Raw genomic sequence first — 14,789 nt, 5'->3', positions numbered from 1 at the left:
AATTCACTTTAAACAGGACTTACGGGGTTAATTCATGATGTACTTCTGGTATGTAGTGGAGAGTCAAAAGTAAATTAATTTTGTACTTTTTGTATGTAGTGTTAGTACAACATTTGTCTTTGAAATGTAGTAGACTGAAAGTTGTAAGTAAAAAGTACAGACACTCAAGTCAAGATTCTCAAAAACATGTACTTACTGTAAAGTACCATACACAGGTAAAATGCCTTGTATTAAATGGGTTACAGTTGTAACGCCCAACTAGTCCCTATACTTGGGTGATACTGGTTGCCGAGGAAGTTCAGACGTGTGATCAAAATAACTGATGTCCAAAAGTGTCCGTTGAGTAGAAATTAATTAAACTATATTTATTAGTGCTCAAAGTCCTATACTTTATCATACAAAATAGACATAACATAAATCTACACAGGATACAGATCACCAGCCCTCATGAACACAGTAAAAAACGGCTTTACCACTGGCAATTGAACACCTGTGCCTGATTAGGGCCAGGGTTAACCCATTCTGACCTGAGATCAGATTCTAAAAATGTCAGTCGTTCTTCGATTGTTTTCAAAAATAGCAGACCTACAAGCTCGTAGCGCGCCACTCGGTGGCGCGCTATGAGCTTGTAGGTCTGCTATTTTTAAATAGCTAAAGCATAACATGATGCTAACACCAAAATGGGTTCCCGTTCAGAATGGGTTAAATACCCTCCCTCCCTGTAACCATGGCAACATAGATTGGCAAATTCACAGGAATCATGGAAAACAATATGGTGGCTCAAATGGCTCTTACAACAGTAACTAAGTACATTTGCTCAAATACTGTACACTATTGTGTGTGAGGTCTGTGTGGTCATCAACAGGCGGGACAAGGTATTGCAGCACTTCAAAACGCTGGTTTATTTCAAAAGCAGTAAATAATATGGACAAACAGTAGACAGGAGAAAACCTCACATAGGCTTTCTCAGCATAACTTATACTCCATACAGTAGTATCTGCTATTATGTAGAATGTACAATCAAGGTTTGTTCCTCAGGCGTTTTCCAGCCTGGAGAAAGATGAAAATACAATATTAGTTTCAACTCAGTTTATACAGACTCTCATGTAGCTCTTCTCCTCCCTGGAGGGCTTTGCTTACTGATAAACGATATACAGTCTCTGATAGCTCTTCTCCTCACTGGAGGGCTTTGGGTTAACAGATAAGCGATATACAGGTGACGTCGATGCCTTGCTTCGTGACGTCATCAGTCTTTATCTTTATCTGTAGCGGGTTTTAGCTCCAAAAGAGCGCAAGTCTTCAAGCCGGTCCTGCGTCTATAATGAGCGTCTGTTTGCTAGACAGGCCTCAATGCAATGTCTCAGAATTATATAAAGAATAATAAGTTTCTCTGCGACCTTATTATCTGTAGTTTCCTCGTCCTCGTCGCTGTGGCGGGGTAGCCTCCTTCCCGCAGCGCGGTCCGTGGAAACTGGAACTCCTCTTCTGTATGCCAGACAGAACTCAATGTTATAGAAAGAATTATAGGCTTCTTCCCGACCTTGTTATCTGTAGTTCTCACGTCGCCGTCGCTGGCGGGGCTGCCTTCCTTCAGCAGCCCGATACGTGGAACTGTGATTCCTGTTCCTATATTTCCTTTATCCAGTCCGGTGGATTCTGCCCCTCGGACATAATCCTGGACTGTATTTCCTTCATACAGTCCCGTGGATTCTGTCCCTCTGACATAATCCTAGACGGATCCTAAAAACCTGTGACGAGAGGAGAGTGACAGTTTAAGACATGCAGAGCCATACACATGAGTGTGTGTGTTTGGTGGAAGTGTGTGTGTGTCTGCTTACCCCCCGACGGTGTGCGTGCCTCCGTGAGCGTGTGTGTGAACCAGCCGCTGCCAGACGCAGACTGATTCTGCCTTTTATATGACGGGTCTAGCCGCTAGCTGATTTGGGTGCGGTCCGTCAATCAGCTCAATCTGGCGGAGGAGGGCGTTCCTAACGGCCCGAGGCGTCTTCTGTCTGACAGCGTGTCTGGTTGCCCTGGCAACGCACTTACCATCGCGGGGGGTCGCTCACCAGACCCCACATGTGATAATGTACTTTACTGGAGTATATCCAATTTTCAATACTTTTACTTCTACTCCACTTCGGGGCATTGTGCATAACGAGTTATTTTTCTTTTTGTACTTTAAGTATATTTTGATACCAATACTTTTGTACTTTTTTTTTTTTTTTGCGGCTTACGCCTTTTATTGATTTTATTTGAAGGGACAGACAGTAGGCTGACAGGAAACGGGAGAGAGATGGGGGAAGACATGCAGTAAAGGCCGTGTCGGGTCCGGGAGTCGAACCCGCGGCACACTGCGACTGGATTACCAGTCCGGTGCCCAGACCGTTACGCTACGGCCTGGGCCTACTTTTGTACTTTTAATCAAGTAAATTTTAAATGCCGGACTTTTAACATATTATCGTAGCATTGCTTGCAGTATTGATAGGCCACTTTTACGCAAGTAAAACATTTGAGTACTTTTTCCACCACTGGACAGCTTGTAAATTGTGCGAGACACTAGCTGCCATAATGACCCGCCCACTGCACTACTTGAGAAATAATGTTTCACCATAATGGGATCACATTCATGTTGTGCCAGCCACACTCTCTTGTAGAGGGTTCAGGAGCTGTCAACCTTACACGAGAGAGAGAGAGAGAGAGAGAGACGCTACTCCACGTAATGCATAACGAAATGCATCAGCCTCTTTCAGCTCTCACCTCTGTGCGAGTCGGAGTAGCTCACAACGGCGACCTTGAACATGTTCAGCATTTCAACATAAGTCATGATTTCATTTCAGATATAGAGGGGGGGTTTCTACTCTTCAACGTGTTTACTGCACTTGTTCTTAACCCATTCTGACCTGAGATCAGATTCATACGAGGTTTCCACTGGACACACACTGGTCTGATTAACCCATTCTGACCTGAGATCAGATTCTAAAAATGTCAGTCGCTCTTCGATTTAAAAAAAATAGCAGACCTACAAGCTCGTATCGCGCCACTCGGTGGCGCGATATGAGCTTGTAGATCTGCTATTTTTAAATAGCTAAAGCATAACATGATGCTGACACCAAAATGGGTGCCCGTTCAGAATGGGTTAAAGTATAGGTTCCCAGAAACAGTTTAATATACTTCATTTAACTTAAGCCCAATTGTATTCTTGGGATGTTCTAGAATAGTAGATCTACAAGCTCACAACGTGTCGCACATCACAAGACATTGCACGCTTGGACGTCGCCTCTTTTCAAAGAATGTTGACAAAAAGTGTCTTTTGGGGGTCGCTGACACAAAATCGTTTGAGTTTTCAAATGAGGCGGTCCGCAGTCAAATGCTGGTATATATCAGGTCGGGGGTCCTTGACATGAAAAGGTTTAAGAACAGCTTTACTGTAGATGACACAAGAGATTAAAAAAGAGATACAAAAGATGACCACAAAAGTGTGGATGGAATATGATTCTTTGAGTAGCCAGTACAGTAGATAGCAAAACATATTGATGCTGTCGGGCAGAAACCTATCTCTTTATGTTTTTTTTTCCTAAAAAAATTAATTAAATAAAATCTGGAATAAGCAGGGGAGTATATTATTGAAATGTGCTGAGTCACCATATATTTATTTTAGTGCTGCCGATACACTGTGTGGTTGTTGAGCCTGTAGCTACTGTAAGTGCAGGTCACTTGTACAGTAAGTGACCTGCACTTACAAGTTTTAGATTTCAGCCATATTTTATACTTTAGCTATCCGAGCTCATTTGAAAATGTTGTGAAAATCTGCAAATCTTTGAATATTTTATATTTTTTAAAGGAAACATTTTTAACTAAAATCTTTGCTTCTGGGGGTACCTGGAACAAAGTATTTTCAGCTGGGGTCCGCGACCAAATTTGGGGGTCTTTGACATGAAATGGTTTACTTTGAGCACCACTGATACAGCAACAAAAGTATTTTCTGATACTAGTGTGCTGCTGTACCACAGTTTCAATATCAATACTTGTGATTGTACTGTATGTCATTGTATGTCAAGACAGCGGTGACACAAGATTGTTGTTAAACAATTATTCCACAAAGAAAAATTGTTCCCTTAAATTAATTCCCCTCTCTTTCTAGTGCATCTAGGTGTTTTTTTGTTAAAGGGTATTTGTAGAGAGGGTATTTATAGTGATCCCCGCGGGTAAATGACTTCCCTGCATTGACCCAGCTGCTTTCCGTGAGCCCACAGGGGGGCAGCTGGGCGTTAAGGGTTTCGCTCAAGGACACTTAACCAGGCGACACGAAGCCTGGAGGCCCAGGATTCGAACCGGAGACCATCCCGATTCCCAGAAAGCCATTATAAGTCGTTTTTCCTTATTGTACCAAACGTCACATTGTTTCAGACCTCTGTTCTTCGCCATTAGCTCTCAAACATTTGTATGCCGAGGAGCCCCCGAATTGATGTGTTTTTTGGCTGCGGACCACAATCTGAAAATCATTTGTGCCAGGGACCCCCATCATCATCATCCTCATCCTTATCCTCCTCCTTCTCCTCCCTTCATTTTAGAGCCTATGGGCCCTATTTTCGCCAGTGCCTTCTCCCTAATATTCTTTGCCTTTTTTTGCTATTTTGAAAAACATTTTAAAATTGTTCAATTAGCTGATCTACATCAACACGTTGTGAGCTTCTAGAATGTTTTTCAAAATAGTCAAAAAAAGGTGGAGAAGCTTATAAGGGACTGTCGAAAATAGGGCCCTGTTATGTGGGATGCGCCTGGACCTCAACGGCAGCAGCGGGTGGCGTGCCCAAAGATTTGAGTTGTTAAAGATTTTTAAACTTATTCGACCTTTCATTTTCCTTTTCTTTTTCTTTTTTTCACCAAATGTTCCAAACATGGCCTATCTGCAAGCTGTAGATTAGCTTTTTCAGAAACATGAAAAGGGATTGAGTGATATTGGTGGTACAGCTGAGCTGCATGCAGGCAAAGGACATGCTGTCATTTGTTATCTTTAGCAGAAACCTCAAACGAAGCTCATTTTGTCATTACATCCAGAGAACGGCTGCAAAGAGTGTTAATCTGTTGTTAGCCAATGCAGTTAAGCTGGAAGAACATTCACTACGCTCCACGCGTCCCAAACTCTTCTCCCTTCTTGCTCCAAAAGCATGGAATGCACTTCCCATTGCATTCGGGGCGGCGGTGGCTCAGGGGTAGAGTGCCTGGATGGTAACCGTAAGGTTGCCAGTTCGAACCCGGGCTCCCCCAGAGTTACTGTCGAAGTGTTCTTGAGCAAGACACTGAACCCCTAATTGCTCCCGATGTGCTAGTTGGTGCCTTGCATGGTTTCCGCTGCCATCGGTGTATGAATGGGTGAATGTAATGCACAATCTCTGTAAAGCGCCTTGGATAAAGGCGCTATATAAATGCACCATTTACCATTTATTCAGTACCGCGCAGGCTCTCTCCCAATCTTCCGCCGTAGTCTGAAAACCCACCTCTTCAGACTCCATCTTAGCCCGTAGCACTTGCCCTAGCACTTGCCCCAGCCCCGACGACCTTACAGGCATATTATGTATACTGTACTGTATTTCCTGTCAGCCTACTGTCTGTCCCTTCAAAAATCAATAAAAGGCGTAAGCCGCAAAAAAAAAAAAAGGATATAAAGGATTTTATATGGCATTGCACCCTATAGTGCAGGGGTTCTCAACGTTTTTATATGCATAGTTTCATTATTTAGATATTCTACTGTTAGACGGATGCTGCATTTGAGACGTCCACCGTCCACCCATTACACAATATTAATATAGTATTCCTTCTTTATCCATTCCTCATTGGGTTTTTGTGTGTGTGTGTGTGTGTGCGCGTGTGTGTGTGTGTGTGTGTGTGTGTGTATGTATGTGTGTGTGTTCCAGTTTTCTCCGTTCAGTCAGACGGTGCTGGCATCCTGTTCATATGACTTCACTGTCAGGTAAGACATCATCATTACTATTAGAGATGCACCGATGTATTGGCCACACATCGGCATAGGGCGATATTTGCTGTTATCGGTCAATATCGGTATCGTCAAATCAAACTGACATTAATCGATGGGCAGTAGTCCGATATTTATCTGTTGTTGATAAGCATACATTTCGCGTTGGCTATGTTGGTGTGTTGGTTATTTGCAACCTACCAAGCTGTACAGATTCTGAACACTTATTTTGTGTATTGTTGTATTTGTTTCTCTGGCACTAAAGGGAGAAATAAAAACAACAACATGTAAATAAACATATATCTGTATCAGTATCGGCTAAATTATTATTTTAAACTTCGGTATCGGCCAAGTATTTCCATATCGGTGCATCCCTAATCATTATACAAGCAATTACTGAATGTCATTATGTGTTGTCGTCTTGATCACGATTAATGTAACAGTGTGATGATTATATTATGACTGTGTGTGCGTGCGTGCGTGCGTGCGTGCGTGTGTGCGTGTGTGTGACTGAGAAGAAAAGAGCTAGAGACATGTAGCAGAGAGGTGATACATGTAAAAGCATTGGATCTTTCATCATCTTGTGACGGCTGGCATTATTCAACTCTGTAATTTCAAGCAAGACTGCATCAGTTTTATCTTAGGATAATGTGCTCTCTCTCTCTCCCTCTGTCTCTCTGTCTCTCTCTCTCTCTCTCTCTGGAATCCTATAGTGTACTTCTATACACCCAGCGTGCGGCGCAGTGCACGTGTGTGTGTGTGTGTGTGTGTGTTTGTGCCTATTTGTTGTGATGATGTTAGGTCACTCATCATAACAGATGGAATCGATAGTTGAGTTCTCTGTATCTGTCTGATTATACGCAGCACATCTTAACTTTATAAACATGCTTACAGAGTTAAATGAACACCCTGGATTCTAATGGGTATATCTGCTTGTCCTCCTGTTTATGTATCCACCGTGACTCTGGGAGTCACACACAAATGGACCCTTATTGCGGGTTCATTTGGTTCCATTTATTTGGCAGACTCTCAGAGTCAACCCTTGGCCTACAATTCACGGAAAAAACGGAATTAATCGAAAAATCTAAACCTCCCGTTAACGGAAAAAACGGAATGACAATCAATATCAGTTATCGCGGGGTCAAAAGAGCAAAAATTAATATTTTTTCGCTAATATCACTAATGTTGGATGTAATTTACCAAAAAACGGCCGAAATCCGCGTGATCGTGCGCTATCGTGCACGCGCGCCGTCTCTATGTGCGTCGCTGTAAAAAATGTGATATTTTGCGATCTTTTGGGGTTGATTTGAGGATAACTTGACTTAGTTATGAAAAATATAGCATTAGCTTAGCAATCCGGACCAGCCAAGCTATTGACTAGGGTCAAAATAGTACAGGATGTTGTTGATCGTTCAACCGGAAGTGACTTAGGAAGATCCGTCTATTTTAGCCAAAATCAGCATAATGATGCTTTCCCGCCATCTGGTGGCGAATCGAGAGAATACATTTGCAATGAATGAATGGAAAAAAAACATCTCTTCAATCCACCAGATCTTTCTTGTATGTTAAAACGATGAATTAAAAATATGCCAATTTGTTACCCAAACAAAAAAATTGGGACTGGCAGGGCAAGGGTTAAATGGACAGTGAAGATTTCAGAGCGTATAGGCACAGATCAAAGACAGAAGGGTGACATGCTGCAGGGAGGGAGCTCTTACCGGGGAGAGAGAGAGAGAGAGAGAGAGAGAGAGAGAGAGAGAGAGAGAGAGAGAGAGAGAGAGAGAGAGAGAGAGAGAGAGAGAGAGAGAGAGAGAGAGAGAGAGAGAGAGAGAGAGAGAGAGAGAGAGAGAGAGAGAGAGAGAGAGAGAGAGAGAGGTAGAGAGAGAGAGAGAGAGAGAGAGAGAGAGAGAGAGAGAGAGAGCTGCAGGGAGGGAGCGGTGACTATTAGCTCTTAACGGAGAGAGAGAGAGAGAGAGAGAGAGAGAGAGAGAGACAGAGAGAGAGAGAGAGAGAGAGAGAGAGAGAGAGAGAGCTGCAGGGAGGCAGCGGTGACTATTAGCTCTTAACGGAGAGAGAGAGAGAGAGAGAGAGAGAGAGAGAGAGACAGAGAGAGAGAGAGAGAGAGAGAGAGAGAGAGAGAGAGAGAGACAGAGAGAGAGCTGCAGGGAGGCAGCGGTGACTATTAGCTCTTAACGGAGAGAGAGAGAGAGAGAGAGAGAGAGAGAGAGAGACAGAGAGAGAGACAGAGAGAGAGAGAGAGAGAGAGAGAGAGAGAGAGAGAGAGCTGCAGGGAGGCAGCGGTGACTATTAGCTCTTAACACAGACAGACAGACCTGGGCATAGGAGGAGCTAGCGCCACTCAAACAGAGCTGATTTTCATCAAATATAGAGGCCCTCGGTTGTACAACTGTCTAGATAAAATCACTTAAGTCTTCCACATCGCCTTCCTTGCCAAACTTCAGGAAACAGTTTAAAATATATCTTTATCTCTCATCTATACTGTATGTTTAAGTACTGACATTTAATTATTTATTATGCATCATATTTCATACTGCCGTTACTTTTTCTGTTTCTATGCAGGTTTTGTGTTTTTACTTCTTTATAGTATACTGCTGTTATTTGCAGCTATTTTGTATTGTTCTTCCTGAACTTAACTGATGTTAGTATAATGATCTCTTCCATTAAGTAAGTAAGTAACTAAGGATTCCAAATCAGCCTATTGGCTTTTTCTTGCTAAAAAGTTGTGTCTTTAATCCTGGTCTCTAAACTGCCTCCTCCTGGCCAGCCGGGGTGCCTGATGGAGGGGAAAGGAACTGGTTGGAAATCTTGGAATAACGCGTTCCTTCCACACACTACGTCCAACCGGGGAAACTCCCCCTGTCAGGTGAAAAGTAGCGGCTTGGACGCTCTTGTATTGAAGGGAGCATAAGAAGGTCAGTCCGTTGCTCTCCCCAGGTTGGCGGAGGGAGTCTAGAGCCCAGGATTACATTAGATAATTGGCACTGGGGGGAAAAATGGGTTACAAAATCGTGGGATAAATATAATAAATATTAAAAAAAGAAAAGCGGTTTCGTTTTAATAATTATGTTTATTTGTATCTACATTGTGCTAATACATTTAACTAATGTAGGAGAAGGGGGAGAGAGAGAGAGAGAAAGAGACATAGAGATACAGAGAGAGAGGGGGGTGTCAGAGAGACTAAGGGAAATGAAGCGAGGAGAGAGGACAGGAGTGAATGGTCTCAATGTTCTGCTTGATGAGTGACGCTTTCTGTTGTCACTCTGCCCCTTTAAGACACACACACACACACACACACACACACACACACACACACACACACACACACACACACACACACACACACACGTATTGCTGTACTTGTGAGGACATCAACATTTTTGTGTTGGTGAGAGAGGAATGAAGGGCAGATGTGTAGAAGAAAGCAGAAGGAGGTTTATTGATAAGATCAATATGTTCAGAGGTGGCTCCATGCCAACGCTGTGTGTTTTATTGATGCTGCCTTGATTTCGGCTCTGTGTTGATTACCATTTCGATTATGAACACACACACACACACACACACACACACACACACACACACACACACACACACACACACACACACACACACACACACACATCATGTACTATATATGAATGGTTCCCAAAGTGGTGTCTGGGGATCCATAGGGGTCCTTGAGGGAGTCCCAGGGGGTCCCCAGCTAAATTATAGTTTGGAACCAAATGGACCCCTATGGGTCTGTAACTCAGAGATTGTACAAATGGACCCCACCGCGTCCATTTGGTTCCTTTTATACACTCTCAGAGTTAAATGAACTTTGATTTTACAATACATTGGGGTCCCAGAGATTGAAATGCTATTAAATGGGGGACCGTAGCCTAATGCAGGTCAAACTGGGGGCCCTTGAAATTAAAATGGTTGAAAATCACTGCCAGAGCCGTAAAACATCTTCTCTCATGGGGTTCCTTGGCATATATTTTCAATTCTAAAACGGGTAGTCCCAATACTTCATTCTGATTGGCTGGTTACCGTCACGTGACCGGTGTAAATTTCACTGATAATCCACTCCTTCAATCACTTTGTATCCTCCTGCAGCCTTGTAGCTGAACTGGGGAAGGGGAGCGCTTGATTGCTTTACAAACACATGCCGTGCGGGCGTTTATAAGCACCGCCCGGCTCATATGACTGTGAATGTGTGGCTCCAGGCAGCCCCGTAAAGACATCAAGCTCTATTCTCCCGTCAGATAGCCTACTTGCCGAGCAAAACAAGGAAGTGTTGTGGCTCTGGCTCGCTCGCTCTGGTGGCGCAAAGCGTAGCTACTTTTGTGAATTTAATAGTTTTATTAGGTTAATATTGCTATATGTTTGTAACCGTTTCAGAAAAGCAATAAGCCACTCGAGGCCCCAGCTTACCGGGTATTTTACACTGGCTGGGAGGTAGAAGACCCTCCGCTGCGCGTCGGTAACCTGAGACCTCTCGTGTCTTATTGCTTAAATGGGGGGTCCGCAGGCTAATGAGTATCATTTTGTGGGTCCTTGACATGAAAATGTTTGAGAACCACTGCTGTATGTGCAGTAGTGCAACGCACGTACACAAACACACAGACAAAACAGTGCGGAATGTTTACAGTATGTTAATTGTTAACACCAGCCACAGCACTTATACCCACTTCTGGTATACCTTTTTGACTGGTACATTTTCCACTGTGAAAAAGCCAGGGTATCTACTCTATACCAGACGGTTTGGACGGGGAGCCTGCACGTACCGGGAGTTCCTTCCAAATATTAATTTTAGCCGCTGAAATGGAGTGAACATCAGCCAGACCGTGGAAATAGCTTCCTATGCCCTCCTGAAAACATCAAGCACAGTGCTTACTGCTTATAGCTCAACGTGTGACATTAGTTCAGTGGGCAGTGAATTAACGTCTAATGGAGCAGAGAGAGCTATAGGCTTGTGGTCAGCAGTGACGGAAACTCAGTACTCAGATTATTTACTTAAGTAAAAGTATCAATACGTGACATCACGACACATTGTGAGCTTGTAGTACAGTACTCAAGTAAATGTACTTAGTTACCTTCCAGCACTGGTGTTCAGAGTGTTTACTGGTCAGTGCTGGTCACACACCAGAGCAGCTGTGAGGTGATTATCTTCAGATGGATAGATAAAGCAGACCTTTATTGATACCGCAGGGGAAATTCAGGCAGTTACTGAGTAAAACAAGGAGTAAACTCTACACTACAGTTGTCAAACAGAAGAAACGGCATCACCAAAAACACCACGAGCAACGAACAAACTCTTTTAAAACCCAATTTGTGTTGTATGAAGCATAGCAAAAAAATATACTGCATGTCATCTTATTTTATGTATTTTTTTCTTTTTGTCACAATGCCGGTATAATGCTAGTCTCTTGAAACATACTGCTCACACACTTTTCAAATACTTCTGCATAAGAGGCTGTACGTCAGAAGCCCGGGACATCTGCACTCTCCTCCACAATTCCCATGAACACGAATGACAGACGGGAAGCACAGACTCTGTAGCATTCAACGATTGAGGGAGAGTTGGCTTGTACTGTATGTCTGGCTAGTGTAAAGCCAGTAGGCTTACTGTACTGTACTGTACTGTACTGTACTGTACTGTACTGTACTGTACTGTACTGTACTGTACTGTACTGTACTGTACTGTACTGTACTGTACTGTACTGTACTGTACTGTACTGTACTGTACTGTGTCTGGCTAGTATAATGCCAGTAGGCTACTGTACTCGTACCTCGTCTTCTCAGTCTCAGTGTGGTATGGAAACACCACCGTCTTAGAGAGGAAACCGCTGGAAAGGGTGGTACGCACAGCGTCAAAAATCATTGGCCTCGACCTCCCATCCGTCTCCTCTATCTACACCACACGCACTAAGCGCAGGATGCAGAAGGTGATCGCCGACCCCTCCCACCCTGCCTGCTCTCTTTTCACGCCCCTGCCCTCAGGTAAGAGACTCCGGTCTCTAAAGTGCAACACCTCCCGCTTTAAGAACAGCACTTATCCCGAGGCTGTTCGCCTCTTGAATGCTGACCCTCTTTTCACTCACACTTTACAGCGTGAAGCTGCTTTGTAAAACGATGAACTGTGATGAATTTGCTATTTATTTATTCAACATGAATTGTAACGTTTTGGATTCTTCTTATTTATTGGTCCCCCTCATATGATGTCTGTACTTTTGTATCATGTTCTGTCTGATTATGTGATGTGAATATGTGTCTTTTAGTGCACTGAAACAAATTCCAATCAACTCTGTTGATAAAGTCTTGAATCTTGAATCTTGTATAGGCTACTGTACTGTATGTCTGGCTACAGTGGCTAGTGTAATGCCAGTAGGCTACTTTAATGTACTGTATGTCTGGCTAGTATACTGCCAGTATAGGCTACTGTACTGTACTGTACTGTACTGTACTGTACTGTACTGTACTGTACTGTACTGTACTGTACTGTACTGTACTGTACTGTACTGTACTGTACTGTACTGTACTGTACTGTACTGTACTGTACTGTACTGTACTGTACTGTACTGTACTGTGTCTGGCTAGTATAATGCCAGTAGGCTACTGTACTGTATGTCTGGCTAGTATAATGCCAGTATAGGCTACTTGTCAGGACCACGCCCATGCCCTCATTCCAGAGATCATCATATCCAACCTATTGTTTATTGTTTATTGAATGGATCCCCATTAGCTGACGCCGTGGCGACAGCTAATCTTCCTGGGGTTCATTTAAATACATGAAAATACATAATTACAATTTATTAAAACAATTTATTATTTATTAACTATACACACCTTCTCCTCATTAGTCCACACCTATATAATCACCCCCTCTGCCACTCCACTTCAGTCAGTATTGTTTGCCTGCACTAGACACTATATCCACTCCACACGCTCCCGTCCGTTTATAGCTTTTGTCTGTGTTTTTTGCTCATCCTAACTTTGCCTTTGACTACGAGTTGTGCCTATTCCCTTGTACCTTTGCCTGGATTCATTAAACATCCTTGAAACCTGCGCCTGCATCCAATAATGTCATTACACTACTCCAGGTGTTCATAATTTAGATCAGATGAGTTTGAAGCAGACACTGAATACTTGCTCGGAAACTGTGATTCATTGTTAAAGGAGAATTCCATACTAAAAGGCTTTCTTACCTTTCTTTGTAGTTGTTACGTCCCCACCAAAGAGGTCCAGGTGTTATTTTGTGCAAAAGCTCCTTATTGGCTATTTCCCCTACCATAAGCCCTCAATGAATTGCATTGAATTGAATGGGATGTATGGGGTGTTGTGCTAATTCGCTTATTTCCATCGCTCAAATTCTTTTTTTTTTGTATATATCCTCTCTTCATAATGTAAATAATAACCCAAGCGGCACACTTTACTACTTATTTAGATGGAAATAAGCGAATTAGCACAACACCCCATACATCCCATTCAATTCAATGCAATTCATTTAGGGCTTATGGTAGGGGAAATAGCCAATAAGGAGCTTTTGCACAAAATAACACCTGGACCTCTTTGGTGGGGACGTAACAACTACAAAGAAAGGTAAGAAAGCCTTTTAGTATGGAATTCTCCTTTAACGTAGAATATGTTATGCCTAATGATTGATTATTATCGCGTTTTATTTGTTTGCGCGGCACCTTAACGTACCGTTAAAGCCATTGTAATTTAATCTGACTCACAGCCTTTGTTACGCACGCGACAACCTGCAGTGTCTCTATCTCTATCTCTCTCTATCTCGCACTGATCTTTCTGCTACATTTCCTTTTACACTGCTGCACATCATATCTCATGAAGCAAAAATGACTGAAGATTATTAATCTTGACAATCTTCTTCCGCTGGTACTGTAGGAGAGGGCTTGAAACGGTGTAGTAGCGTAATTCATTGTGTTCACTTATCCATAGCGGTAGAACCATGAGGTTGTACACATCGAGCTCTGTTTTCGTCCATGCTAAACCCCTTATCCTTAAACTATTTATCATTTTTTTTGTTTTTTTTACTATTTTGAAAAACATTTTTGAATAGTTGAAATAACTCTACAAGCTCACACTGTGTCGATGTAGATTGGCTATTATAACTATTCAAAAATGTTTTTCAAATTAGTAAAATTACACCTGTGTGAAGTGAGCGGTGCAACTGTACCGTGTGCTACAACATCCAGGGGGGGGGGGGGGGGGGGGGTACGGCCCGGTTCCGTCGACCCTTCCGTGTCCAAAACACGTACATAGGGACACATAGCTCCGTAATGGAGCGGAGCGGAAGTATTTTTGGGATAAGGGGTTTAGCATGGACGAAAATAGAGCCCATCATGTCTAATCCTCAGTTTTAATTTATCCATTACAACTGTGAGAGTGTGCATATGTAACTAAATGATCATTTATGAGTCCATTTGGTTAAATGTGTAATCTGAGTCAGCATTTTTACTGTGTACAGCAGTGTAATACGTGTAGCAGTAGCATGTACAGTAAGCTTGGTGTGTGTGTGTGTGTGTGTGTGTGTGTGTGTGTGTGTGTGTGTGTGTGTGTGTGTGTGTGTGTGTGTGTGTGTGTGTGTGTGTGTGTGTGTGTGTGTGTGTGTGTGTGTGTGTGTGTGTGTGTGTGTGTGTGTGTGTGTGTGTGTGTGTGTGTGTGTGTGCGCTGTGCGCACACAGTATGTGTGTTTTGGGGGAATGATTGAAGGTAATGATCTCTACAGTTTCAATCTGCTGTCTGAGTGTGCAGTGCAAGAGTTAAGGTGCGTGTGTGCGTTGCATGA

The 14,789-nt window shown here is 43.0% G+C and overlaps 1 protein-coding gene across 1 annotated transcript in view; it reads left to right on the top strand.

Annotated features, from left to right (window-relative positions):
* The window catches only part of LOC310877106 (solute carrier family 35 member D3-like), a 151,937-nt gene that overhangs the window by 73,322 nt on the left and 63,826 nt on the right, over positions 1 to 14,789 (top strand). The window contains exon 9 of the mRNA XM_083790812.1: positions 5,919 to 5,974. Within this exon, the coding sequence (XP_083646938.1) occupies positions 5,919 to 5,974 (56 nt within the window). The remainder of the gene's footprint in view (positions 1 to 5,918; positions 5,975 to 14,789) is intronic.

This window comes from Protomyctophum parallelum, assembly GCF_964188405.1.
Source record: "Protomyctophum parallelum genome assembly, chromosome: 19".
NCBI lineage: Eukaryota > Metazoa > Chordata > Actinopteri > Myctophiformes > Myctophidae > Protomyctophum > Protomyctophum parallelum.
Note: the sequence above shows the minus strand (reverse complement) of the source record. Positions and strands in the feature narration are given on the sequence as shown.